This window comes from Protopterus annectens, chromosome 7.part0 (genome assembly GCF_019279795.1).
Source record: "Protopterus annectens isolate FY-2018-M chromosome 7.part0, PAN1.0, whole genome shotgun sequence".
Classification (NCBI taxonomy): Eukaryota; Metazoa; Chordata; order Ceratodontiformes; family Protopteridae; genus Protopterus; species Protopterus annectens.
In genome coordinates, this window is record NC_056739.1 from 70,438,006 (window position 1) to 70,452,460 (window position 14,455).

The 14,455-nt window shown below is 41.0% G+C and overlaps 1 protein-coding gene across 1 annotated transcript in view; it reads right to left on the bottom strand.

Annotated features, from left to right (window-relative positions):
• Positions 1 to 14,455, bottom strand: part of ITPR3 (inositol 1,4,5-trisphosphate receptor type 3) — a 2,403,054-nt gene that overhangs the window by 215,002 nt on the left and 2,173,597 nt on the right. Inside the window, exon 51 of the mRNA XM_044076491.1 lies at positions 2,596 to 2,760. Coding sequence (XP_043932426.1) covers positions 2,596 to 2,760 — 165 coding nt within the window. The remainder of the gene's footprint in view (positions 1 to 2,595; positions 2,761 to 14,455) is intronic.

Consider the following 14,455-nt stretch of genomic DNA (forward strand, 5'->3'; position numbering starts at 1 on the left):
CTGTCCTCTTTCCCTTTTACTACGTGCTTTATACTTAGAGCCATTGGCTAAGAAAATAAGGGACACAGAAATTACAATGTTATAATTGGTATGGTAATCAAGAAAAGTTGGCTTTATTTGCAGATGATATTATTTTGTGCTGGATAAATCCAGAAAAGGACATTTCGGTGTTGTGGAACATTTAGAGAAAGTTCCAGGTTTTCTCAGGATATAAAATTAATGAAGATAAAGCAAAGGCTGTACCTGTAAATTTATGAACCGACACATGCATTGGTTCAGCAATACCCATATTTATGGCCACATGATAAGATGAAATATTTAAGAATATGAATTAAAAAAGCCTCTGTTATGGCATCTAAGGATATGTATGAAGAGACTAAACAAAAGATAATACAAAAAATGAGAAACAGGAAACTCTTATTTATGGATATGCGTAGTAAGACACAAACAGTGAAAATATTTTTAGTCCCTTTAGTCTTGTATATGGGTCAGGCATAGTTTTAGCAACCTGATTAGAAGTTGTGGACAATAATTAATAAAGAATTGAAGGAATTTATCTGGAAGGGAAAGAGGGCAGGAGTTAAGTGGGATAAGTTGATCCTCCAATAGAACAAGGTTGTTTAGGTTTAACTGATCTGAAGGTATATTTTGGAGCTACACAGCTGAGGATCATATAGATGACACAAGCAGAAGGCTGTAATTCAAAGTGGAAAGGGATTATGATGATGATGCAGCAAGAGAGGAGTTCAAGAAACAGAGAGGGGTGGGATTTTGGATGCAGATCCTTAAGGAGAATAATAACCATACAGAATATTATATTCATAAAGTAGCAGAAAATATTCTAAGAATTAAGCCAATACAAGAATGGTGAAAGGAGATTTTTGCCAATAGGGGTGACTGCAAGTAGGGGTACAAAAAGTAGGCAACAGGGGCCTGAATTTACTGGTGAATCCTGGCAACGGAACCAAGATATTGAGAGCAAATAACTGAATCAGGACAGGTAACAGAGTGGGATGAGGCCAACAAGACATTTGGATTGTAGGCTATAGAGTGCCTTCCCTGCCAGTGCTTGATCTCAGAGTACAGGCAAAGGAAAAGGGATAGGGGGGTTAAGTGAAAAACTTGTTCTAGAAGAATTTTAAGTTGAATCTAGAACAGAAGCAGCTGTTAAAAAGGGATAATTTGTAGGGGATATAAAATAGTGCACGATAACTATAAGAATCAATCAAAGGAGGTTAGAAATAATTGGAAAGACAGACTGGAAAAGCAATTTACAATAAAACAATGGGAGGACATATATATTGCTCCCAAGTATGCAACCAAGGTCCAGAAGGTTTAGGGTCTTTACTTGGAAGTGTTTGCAAAGGTTTTTATACCCCAAGCAAGAAGTTTTTCTCAGGTAGACAGCAAATGTTGGAGGTGTAATGCAGAAGAAAGGGGTAACTAAGAACATACGTTTTGGGAGTTTAATGAGTTGGCAAATATTTCAAATTCCCTATAGAGTACTCTGTCAGAAACACTGGGTGAGCAAAGGACTGTAAGTAAGGATATGATTATTTTGAGCTGGGATACAGAATCTGAATTGCCTAGACATAGTAAGACCTTGTTAAGATTAATTCTGTTGGCTGTCAAAAAGCAATTACTAGAAAAAGGAAATCAAAGTCTACACCAACTGTATCTGAAGCACTAAATATTTTAAGAGAGATAAAAGAACTGGGAGAAGTTTAGAAAAGGGAAGGATCAAATTACACAGAAGTAAATAGAAATTGTGGAAACAATACATACATACATAATGTTCAGGAGGAGGAGTCAGATTTAAACAAAGGCAGGAATTCAGCAATTTTTGTAATGTTGGACTGATGATAGTGACAAAGAAAATATATAAGGTGTATATTGTATTTAAATGGAAAAAAATATTAAAATTCCTTGTTTTCTTTTCTAATAATGTATGTATGCAAATGTCTTAAGTGATAATTTAATGAAAGTGTTTAAAAATAATCTGAGAAAAAAAGGAATTCTGGACAAAGTCTAAAATTATGAGGTGACAAAGGCCAATATTAGGGACAATTTTTAAACATTGCTCTTATAAACTTATAAAGTTATTGGCAAAACAGGTTTTGCATTATCAAGCACTTTCTGAAAGATATGAAGTCTGACATTCAAATGTCTGACTTCACTCCTTAATTAAAACCACAAATTGTATAAGGAACAGACCAAAAACAAGCAGCAAAAATACGGACAGTCTGCAAAATTCTAGACAGCTGAAAACACACCCACTCATACACACACACAGTTTTCACCTGTAGCATGCTTCCACAAGGCCTTTAAAGGGCATTTACTCCTTCAGTGATGCTTCCATGAATTATTAATTCTATTACTGTTTCTTCACAGACCCCTTAAAGACTTCTCTTAGATTCAACCTATCTACAGTCCATAACAGCCCTGCCTAGCATCTTCTTGTTATGATGTTATGGGGATCTAGGTTTAAGCATCAAATGTGTCAGCCAGTATGTGGGGAAGTTTTACTTTTCTGGAAATCCAGTTGCTTATTCCCCTGTAGAGTGATGCTACATGAAACACATATTGTTGCCATACCAGAAGGCTGTAGAACAGTTCATGAACAAAAAGGCCAAGAATACTGATGGTAGTGTAGCCCACATGGTATAAGAACTCCATGTCCATAATCATTGCCTTGTAACCTCCGATAAAGGTTCCTCGATTTCCAACAAAGCTCACCACAAAGACAATCTTATTGGTTAACTGCAATGAGATGGGGAGAAGAAAAAAAAGATAAATATTAGCAGTGAATATAAATAAGATGGTGTCAGTATTAACTGTGACTGATGAGTTACTGCCCAGCCCACAAGTGTTACAATTCAGTTACTTACTCTGAATCTGAGAGACTCATTATAGTTTTCTTTTCCACCACTAAACACTACAAGATTATGTGCAGTTTGGAGACTTTTTTTAACTAAGTGTCACTATTAACAGAAATAATAATGCAGCTTTTGATCATTAATACGTACTAAAAAAAAGTTAGGTACTCACCATAACATTACATCTGTGTTGTCCATTTCCATTCTTCCTCAACTGATAGGTCTTGGATCCAACTTGGCCACTTCCTCCAGTTCCTCAATTCCAAATTCTAGAGCTCCTCCCTTTACCTGTAAGGTCCCGCCAGCTTAAAAGACTGCAGATCTCATTTGCTGCCATATCACTATAGACACAGATCCTCTTGCTCTCGAGCTACTGCTGATTTTTAGGCGTAAAAGAGTGAGTCTTTTCAAATTTTTTCTGCAACGTCAAGAACTGACCAGGCATTGTCTTTAATGTCCTGGACAGAAGCACAGTCTCCTGAAAGCAGATTAATTTCCAAAATAGCTTTTTGACCTTCAGGTGCTGAGTTTGTCTTTGACATCCAAGGGTGTGAGTTTAGGCCTGTCCTCTACTTCAACAGATGAGAAAGGGTCTCTTGTAAACTCTGCCCTGAAGATTCCTTCTTTGGAGAACACTTGAGGTTCATGAGTTCTGGTATGGACTAGCTTCAGACTCCTATCCCTTCCCCCCAGAAATGCCTGAATGCAGGAAAAAAAGATGAGATGTACCACCAAGGCTGTCATGAGACAAACACGTCATGCTAAAAGCCAAATTCTTTAATACAAACAGATAAAAATCCCAGTAGCACAAAACAAGGTTCAGGGTGGATAAGTGCTTTCAGTAAAAACCTTCCTCAAAATGCCTGAATGAGTAGATATGGAAAAAGATACAGGAGCTCTTGTCATCTCATATAAGAATCAAGGATGCCGATTTGGAAGTCTGGAATCACTCTAACTCTGCTTCTGTGTGTTCCAAAAAGGTGGTTGCATCCTACAAACCCTAGATGAATGAAGCAAGTGCTGTACCAGGCATCTTTAGGGTAATTTCTTTGTGATCTCTTTGGTCAGGCAAAGATCCCACAGACCATAGCATTTTGTTACCGTAATTATTGGCAGACAGTCTAAAGCTCTGGACAGATGTGACAATACAGAGTACTCTTCTGCCATGCTGGGGCTTACTGCCCTCAACTTTTTTCCCCCACTGCAGACCAGATATTAACAGAGGTGTCTACCATGAGGGATGTGTATGGCTATAACACATATAAAAGGGGTGACAAGCATTTACACCTTCTCACTGTACACCCAGCCCTTGGAAACTTGTAGGTACATACAGTGGAATAACAGGAGCAGTATAAAAAAATCCCTACAACTTTGCAAGATAAGAATGTGATTGCTCAGAAAGTACTTGAGAGCTATCACTACTGAATGCAACAAACTCACACATTTCTCTAGCAGGGGCAAGCACCACCTGCACCACCCCATTCTCTAAACTTCTACACACACACACACACACACACACACACACACACACACATATATATATATATATGGATCTAAGACTTTTGATCGAAAGATCAAAAGCCCGAATCCATTACCACTGAACACACTTTAACGAAAGTGCTTTCATCGAAAAAGCGCTTTCATCAAAATCTACTTGAATGCAGGGGGGCAATCCCCCCTGCACCCCCCCTACTTTAATATTTTCACTCCGAGGTCGCACTACAGTGGGGAAAAGAGAATTTTCCCTTACCGCACTGTAGTATGACCGGAACAACAAGCATACTTATGCGAAAGTGCTGCTTCGGTGAACAGCACTTTCGTGCAAGTATGCTCACCAAATTGGGATTCAGAGAAAGATGCAGTCGAGCATCTGTACAGATCCAATATATAGATATATATAAATAACTCCACAATTGGACAGCCCTGGGGAAAAGAGAAACTACACAAACAAACGAATAAAAAGATCTATAGGATGAAACAAGGCAGTCGAATCATTCAGGAACTTTATTATTAGGTAAGTGCTTTCACACCCTTTCAAAGGTGCTTCATCAGACCATTTAAAAACTCCAGTTGAGCAAATATATAGCAAGAGAAATTATTGCATCATTGCCTTGACCAATCACAAACAAGACTCATGAACAAATAAGCAAATAGCAATACACTATAAATATTACTAAAATACAACTAAAAATAAAATAAAAATAATAACTAATAAATAAAACAAGTGTGAAAAAAATATATATACACACAGATATACTTAAATATATATAAAACCTAACTATCTGATTGGTCTTGCAGATAAATAAGGTTGAACAGGTACATTTGCATTAAGTCCGGGGGACTTATCAGAATGTAGCTTAATGATCCACTTGGCCTCACACTGCTCAAGGAGATTATTAGGGTCACTTGAACGTGGACTGGGATTAACAGTGCTAATGATCAAAAAACCAAATGAAATTAAGAAATTACTTGAGCTACCACTACTGAATGCAACAAACTCACACATTTCACTAGCGGGGCAAGCACCACCTGTACCACCCCATCCTCTAAACTTATACACACACACACACACATATATCTATCTATCTATCTATATATATATATATATATATATAATTTATAAATAACTCCACAATTGGACAACACTAGGGAAAACAGAAACTCTTCAAACAGTGCACAGCAGTCCTAATCAATCACTAGTGTCATTCTAACATAGCAAACAAGTGACTTCTAAGAATCCACTGTGTAAAGAAACAGAGAAAAGCCAACAGCATTGTCTGATGATCTCTATATAATGATCAGCTCTTAATCAATTAGAATATGAATGGGTAGGGTCATGGCAAGCAGGAAGAAGATAGTTGGCAGGCATGCAGATCCCAAAAAATAAAAAAATTACAAATGTCTATAAAGATACTCGGGTAGAACAGATAAACTCTCTTGACTAGGCATAAAATCTATATGTTACCAGATGGGTAGCAAACTGGCTCACTGACAGGAACCACCTAGTCAAAATAGGGGAAGCCACCTCAAGCAGTAGACCCATAATGAGCGGTGTACTCCAGGGATTGGTCTTGGGGCCTCCGTTGTTTGGGATATACTTTTCTGAGGTGCATGCCAAAACAAGTGGGCTATGGCTGACCAAGTTTGCAGATGACTGCAAGCTGGGCATTGTCATCAACTCCCCTAGTGATGTGGACATCTTCCAAGAGGGTCTCACCCAAACAAATGACTGGTGCCAGAAACATGGCCTCAAACTGAATGGCTTTGGGGAAAGTGACATCCCCACAAATTATCAAATTAATAACAAGGTCCTAAGCACACAGTCAGTCATGAGGGACTTGGGCACCCAGATTGATAGCAAACTGACTTTTGACCACCATATGGAAAACTTTCTACATGGACCACCTTATTAAGAAGGGTATCTCACCCAGGGACATGGAGGTCATAACATCCCTGTGTTCTTCCCTTATAAGACCCATTATTGAGTACAATGCCCCTTTCGGCATGTACCTCACAAAGCACATGCAACAGCTGGAGAGACCAAAGAGGTTCTTTACCAGGAGAATCCACGGCCTCAAACATCTACCCTACACAGATAGGCTAAAAGCCCTGTTCCTCTACTCAGTTTCATATAGACTCCTCAGAAGTGACTTCTGTTTGGCATACAAAGCACTCTCAGACCCTGCCTTGATGGGACTGCTGCATATCCACAAGTCAAGCTCCACTCAAGTAACCCATACATGTGACCTCAACCTGGTCTGTGACATCAATAAGACTTGTTGGCAGAACAGATTTGTGTCTTAGAGACTCCTCCTTCTGTGGAATAGACTCCCTTTCCACGTCAAGTAGAGTACCTCATTAACCCTTTTTAACTCAAAGAAGTTTTTATTAAAATTTTTCCATATCTTCAAATAGATTGAACCATAAATAGTGAAACCCTTTTTAAGCCCAAACTGGATAACTGGATGGGGAACAGAAAATACACCTCGGGGATTCCATCGGTGTCCCTGCTGGGCAGGGGCATCAGCTGCTGACTTGTGAAAACATGGGCTAATTCATGGCTGGGCTTGTAAGGGCCTCAGGGCCAATAGCCTAGTAAATATCAATGGCTGCAGATCATCATGATCACGATCTTTTCCTGGTATGAGACCCCACTGTGAGGCCCCAGAGTGGTGGATTTTCCCATCAACTTTTTAGTAGGACTCCCATTCTGGATGTCAAATCCATCACAAGCTCTAACAATAGTGGCTTTACTTGCACAGTAAGGAAAACACCCTGGGTCCCATAAGGTTTGGAACCACAACCTACTTGAAGAAGGAGTTCTACATCCAGCAGTTGAAGCCACAAGTAGTTTTCTTGACCTGAAGGCCTTGAAGACAAATTTCCTTGAAGACCAAGTTGCTGCAAGTAGGTTCAAGATTCATTCAGTTTCAGTCAGACAACCACTTCATCATGTGGTGTCTAAACAATAAAGGACACTGAAGGGTATCCTTCTTATAGAACATATCCAAGTGGAAGCAAAAGAGCTGGTAGATTATCTGAGCTGTTCCTCCAGTCCTTTCCTACAGCTGAGGCAATGGAGGCTATGACTGGTCCAGATCTTTAAAAAGTGAAACACTTCAGAAACTGATCTGTATGCCATGCAGGAAAACACAGTCTTTTATCGTATTCTGCTTGGTGCAGCATGGCAGTGGGGTGTCTGAGATGGCATTCTCCACACTGTGGAAAGTACAGTTACTAAGTTACCTTACCGCAACAGTAGATGTCCAAATAGATCACCATTGCAGTAGCCTGAGCTATAAGTGTAATATCCTGCCATGGATATGACATCCAGCCAGATCCAAAACTTTAGGGCATCTTCAACGTGTCTTAACTGTTGAACAGCTTGAGAACAGCCATATAACAAAATCAGTGGTTGGGCATTAAAATGTGGTAATTCAATAAAGATGTTTCTTGTTTAAAAAAAAGGAAGCGTCAGAGTTCAGGAGCCCCTGGAGAATAATCCTTGCAAAACCTGCTCTTGATATGGAAAAAATCTACATTGTACTTTTTTGTAAATGTTTGCACAGAGGACCAAATTGCTGCATCTAGAATATTTGTAAAGTCTACAGAAGGAGCTAAAGCCCTTGTAGAATAGGCTCTGACCTTGCCTGGAATTGTCTTGATATGGTGACAGCAACAAAAATGAAGAGCTAGAGAGAATCTTTTGGAAATTTTCTGTTTTGACATTGAGTGTCCTTTTTTCTTACTTTTGGAAGAAATAAACAATTAATCTGAACTCCTGAAGGTTTTAGTCATATCAATATAACATCCAAGTTGCCTGCGGACATCCAGAGTATGATAAATCCTTTCTTCCTTATTTTTGTTTGGATCTGGAAAGAAGACAAGAAGATTAATAGCTTGACTCAAGGAAAACCCTGAAACCACTTTTGGCATAAATGAAAGATTTGTTCTCAAATATACCTTATCCTTCAGAAAAAATAAGATAAGGCTGAGATAAGGTTGCAAGAACCTGCAACGTAGATAATTCTCTTGCAGAAGTCAGACCAATGAGTAAAAAGAAGTTATATATTCACCATAATGTTCCATCTGAGTTGTTGATCTTCATTATTTCCTCACAAATGGGTTCAGATCCCATCAATCAGATCTGACTCGGATGATGCTACAGCTCGCAGCCACCAGATCTCTCGAGCTTCTCCCTTACCCACAATGCACCTTGCCAACTAACTCAGATCTTGTTTGCTGCTATACAGCGTAAAAGGATAGGAAGGAATATGCAAAGCCATATCCAGAGTCATATAAACATGTAAATGTACCTATTCTGAGACCATGTAACTGCTCATTCCTCCAGAAGTCATGGACAGGGGTAGGTGGGAGGGGATGTGAGGAAAGAATGAGGATTGACAACACAGATGGAACGTTATAGTGAGTACATAACTTCTTTATCTGATACTGTAAAACTTCATTCTATTCTCACAGATGGGACAGCATCCCTAGCTACTTGAATCTAGGGCAGACTTAAGGAAGGATATTCCTGAGCACCATAGAACCAAATGATGCCCTACCTCTGGAGACCAGATCCAATTTCTAATGAGTGATAAAGGTATGAGGAGTAGCCCAAGTTGCTGCTGCATATATGTCATCCATAGACATCCTAGATTGGAAAACTGTGGAAGCAGCCACAGATCTAGTCGAGTGTGCTTTCAATCATTGTGTAAGAGAAATGTCCAATTTGTTATAGACAAAGAAGATGCAATTTGTTAACCACTTTCATAGACTAACTATAGAAATTGATTTTGCTAATTTTGGTTTAGAGAAGGAAACAAATAGTTGGTCTGCTTTCCTGATTTTTTTCTGTTCTATGCAGATAGAAATGCAGCTGTCTATGAACATCTAGTAAATGTAAGATATATTCTCCTTTGTTGGTAAATTTAGGAAAAAATACTCTGGCATATTGATGGAACTATTTATGTTGGATTCTGACACCACCTTTGGAGGAACGGACAGGATGGTACGTAAGGCCACTTTATCTTTGTGAAAAATTAAGTAAGGAGGTTTAGAGGATAGTGCTTGAATCTCAGAAATTCTTCTTGTGGAAGTGATGCCAACTAAGAAAATGTCTTCTATGAGAGAAAGGTACAGTCATATGTACCTGCTGGTTCAAAGAGAGGTTGTGTGAGAGACTGCAGCATTAAATTTAGTCCCATGGAGGTGTAGGGTCTTTAAAAGAAGGCTTTAGGAGGAGTGTCCCTTTTAAGAAGGTCTTGCTCAACTTGTGAGAAGCTATGGGTGTGCCATTCAATCATGTATGGTAATTTGAAATTGCTGCTAAATGTACCCCAATGGTTGAGGTGCTAGCATCATTTTGAAAAAGGTGAGCAAGGAAATCTAAGATGTGATAAATAGAGGCTGAAAAGGGGTCAGCTTTATGCTGCTGAGCCCAAATGGCAAACCTTTTCCATTTACTAGAATATGTTTTCCTTGTTGAGGGTTTATTGGAAGACAGAATTATATGTCAGACAGGTGATAAGAGCATAGACTGTCTGACTACTAAGGGAACTGAGAAACCAAGCAGAAGGCTTAAGGTTTGGAATGTCTGGGTGTGACATGCCCGTTGGGTGAAAGAGGAGGTCTGGAGTCGGAATTAGGTTCCACGGTGGTTGAACCATGTAAGGCCATAGGAAGGGAAACCAAATTTGTTGAGGCCAATGGGGGCAATGAGGAACACTGCGCTCCTTGACCTGAGAGCTTGCTGCAGAAATTTTGGAATCAATGGGGTTGGTGGGAATGCATAAAGGAAACTGGGAGGCCAGTTGTGAAGTAGCGCATCCCTTGATGACTGCCCCAATGAGGGAATCAGGGCAAAGTAGTTGCTGCACTTGTTATTTAGGGGAGAGTCAAAAAGATTGCAGCATGGCTGGCCCCATCAACAGAAAATCTAGACCACCACTTTCTCGTTGAGGGGCCAATCATATGGAAGTAGTATGCACCTGCTCCGTTTGTCGGCAATCATGTTGGATCTCCCCAGAATGTGCCCCGCTAAAAGAAAGCAGTCTGAAGAGATCGCCCACTGCCAAACCCTGAGCGCTTCTTGACACAATGGGTAAGATCTGGTTCCCCCGTTTGTTGGTGTACCAGATGACTGAAATGCTGTCCATTTGAACTGCAATTGTCCCAAAGGGAAGAACATCTTGAAATGCTCGCAATGCCAAGAACACTACTCTCATCTCTAGAACATTTATATGCAAAATGGCCTCTTTGGGGGGGCCAAGTACCCTGGATTGTCTTCCCCAGATAATGCCCCCCCCATCTTGGAAGCATCCATGGTCACTATGGCGTTGGGCTGTTGGGGAATGAATAGACGGCCATGGAGCAATTGATCAGACTGGATCCACCAAAAAAGATGTCTTCTGCACGTGTTGGTAATTTTTATCTGATATGACATTGATTGATGGAAGATTGACCACTGGGTAGCCAGCATCCACTGTATGATCCGCATGTAAAACCTGGCCAACGGAACTAAGATTATCGCTGCAGCATGAGACCCTGAGTTTGGAGGACTGTGTAGGCTGAAATAGATGTATTATCTACAAACTTCTTGACCTGTGACCTTATAGTTACAACTCGGTGAGGTGGAAGGGAAGCAATGGCAGTGTTTGTGTTGGGCAATGCTTCAGTAAATTCCAATATCTGAGTTGGTTGGAGTTGTGATTTGCTGTAGTTTATGGTTATTCCTAGGACAGCAGAGTTGTGTAGAACCTCATCTCGTGACTGTATGAGATGAAGCCTGGTCAGAGTGGAAATGAGCCAGTCATACAGGTAGGGAAACACCCGGAATCCCTGCAGTCTGAAGTATACTGCTACTACTGTCATGCATTTGGTAAACACCCTGGGGGGTGTGGTGAGTCCAAAGGGCAGTACTCTGAACTGGTAATGACCGCCTGTTCATCTTTATGTGATAGTAGGCATCCTGGAGATCTAGTGAGCACATCCAGTCACCCCTGACCAGAAAGGGGAGAATGGACTGATCTGTGACCATCCTGAACTTGGTTTTGAACAGATTTGTTTAGATTTCTGATTTCCAAAATTGGTTTCCAGTGCCCTGTCTTTTTTTTTTTTGGCACTAAAAAGAACCTTGAGTAAGTTCTGGATCCTATCTGGTCTGGTTTGACCTCTTGGATGGCTCTTTTTTCTAGTGGCTTTCGAATCTGAATTTCTGCTTGATTCCCTCTGATTGAGTGGAACATTGAGGATTTTCCTGGGAATTGAGGGTGGAAGGGAAAATGTTATTATATAACCTCTGGATATAATCCTCTGCACCCAGGTATCTTTTGTTAATTCTAGCCAGGCTCTCTGGTGCAGGGACAATCTTACCCAGACTGTTTCCAGAAGTGGACAGTTGGGCCTCCATTCAGGAGCGCTGATCAAGTTTATCAGAGAAAGATTCTTGTGAAACTTGGTTTTGTGGGCCACCTCTGTCACGAGGGTGATGACATCCATTGGAGTTCCCCCTTCTGCCTCTGGGGTCACTTCCTCCACAGATGCCATTGTATGGACCATGGCATGTTTTGAACCACATTTTACAGCCACTACTTTGATTACTGGAGAAGGATCTCTGAGGGCCAAAAAATGTATGCCCACGGCAGACAAGGTCTTACCATCTTTCCCACATATGGAGAGAGTTTATTTCTCTTTAGGACCAAAAACAGTTGTTCCCTCAAAGTAAGCATTGACGAAATTGGACTTGAATGGCTCCGCAAAGTAGCATAAGCGCATCCAGACATGCCTCCTCATGGAAATGCCCGAACCCGCAGCTTTTGAGGTTCCTTCTGCTATGTTGGAAATTAACCTCGTGGAACTATTGGAAATAGCCTATATGGTTGCCAACTGAGAAGTTACTGAGTCTTTAACCTCTGCAGATACAGTTCCTGAGAGAGAGTACTTGATAACTCTTTGGTCAAATCTCTCTGAAGTCTAACAAAATGTGCTATATAGTTCATCAATCATACTGCAAAAGTTGCTGAAGCAAAGATACACCTTCCAAGTCTGTCCATTGCCCGCGACTCTCTGTTGGGGGATGGACAGTAGAACTCTCATTGGCTTGTTCCTTCTTTGTGGCCACCGCAATGACCATGGTATCAACTGAAACCCCTTTTCCCCAAAACTGTCTGTCCACAGGTAGTGCTATTATCCTGTAAGGTCTCAGAGTTATTGGCTCTATGGAGTCAGGCTCCTTCCATGCTTGCCTAGAGATCATGTCTATGAGCTCGTTGCCAAGTGGCATCACCAAGAAAGTAGAGGGTCCTGTTCCAAAAGCCTCTAGGAGAATGGATTCCTCCAGTGTAGGGTTGGAGTATGGTCCAAGCACCTCCCTGTTTCAAGATCTCTAGTATATCTCTGAAAGGAACATCTTCAGGAAGTGACTGTGACCATGGGGAGCCTTCACCTTCATCGAAATCCATGTCTTTGGTGATAGACCCCTGTGGGGAGTCTAGGTGCTTCCTCTTGCACATCCTTTTTCTGGGTACTTCCATAGTGGGTTGTTCTTGGGAAGTCTCGGAAGAAGAAATCAAAATTCCCTGAGAAGAAACCTGAGGTTTCAGTACAGGATGTCCCTGTGGAGACAGTAGTTGAGGCTCCAGAATCTGGGGCATCATGTTGGAATAGGTAGGATCTGAGGAGGAAGGTTCAGTCGGGGCTGCTGAGGCAGTGAACACTCCCTTCGCAGCCTCAAAGGCAGAGCTCGAAGCAGCCAGAGAGAGGCTCTAATCCAAGAAACCAGGGTTTCCGAATTGTCCCCTCTTTGTGATCCATCGGCATCAACCCCAAGGAGGATGCCAGAGCTGAATTGTCTAGTGCCAAGGTGCCAAGGAACAGAGATAGCTCTGAAAACTATGGAATTGAATGCTGCATCCTGGACCCAGCAGGCAGGCTTCGACAGCTCTCCTGATCTGAAAAGATAGGAGGTCTCAGAGAAGATGTCGGATCCAAAGATATGGAGATCCTCCAACCCGAGACTGATGGATCCTGCATGACTGAGATCCTGAAATTCTAACACAGCAGATGGTGTCAGAGGAGGAACTTGCAGGGGTGGTGTGGTGGAAGGTCGGACTACCTGACCCTGGGGGTAGGCACTGAGGGACGACCAGTCTCCCCTAAGCAGAGAGAATCTTCCTCACTACTCTCTCCACATCTTTTTCTGGGAGATGTCTGGAAGAATGAACAGAATAAATGGAGGGGGATGCTGGTCTCTGCAAAAAGGCGATGGAAGCTTGTCTGGTACTGGGTCAACCAACAGAGAATATTTAGTACTAGGGCAATATAGAGTTCCGAAGGCTGTGTCTGATCCGAAGGTTGCATCTGATCTGACATGGATTGATCTGGAACTGTAATATTAATTTTAGAAGTCATAGGATCTGAAGGAGCAATCAGATCAGAAAGTTTTATCTTTTTCTGATCTGGGGTTAAAACTGGGTGGTTAGCACTCCATTTCCTTGAAGAGTCCAAGGAAGATTTTGACAAGGTGGAAGGCTTCGACTTTGGAGACTGGGATCCAAAAGAGGATGGAAGGAGACCTTTTAATATCAATTTATTTTTAAATTCAGTTAAGGCTTGCAGATCAAATCCATAACAGATTGATAAACCTTCCTGTAAGTGTAATGGACCCAGGCAGTACATACAAATGGACAGGCAACTTAGGTCCACATTGGAACATTTCTTAAAACCTGCAGGTTTGTCACTCATGTAAAATATATGCCAACAACAACTATACATCAAACTTCAATACATAAGAAAGCAAAAATAGTAAGTAACTTTTTTTAACAGGCTGAAGGAAGAAGGAGAAATACCAACAATGGTAAAAAGTCATAAGGAGGGAGATACTAAAGATACAGTACCAAGTATGAAAGGAGACTGAAGAAAAATAGATGAAAAGATTACAATCCTCAAGTATAGTAGAGGAGAAGAGGAGGCAAGGAAATACCAGAAATGGTATGCTGGAGATATGACAAAGTCGTAAGGGAAAAGGAGAATATAGAAAGGAAAGAGATCATAAACAACAAGCAGTAAAGGCTAAAAGG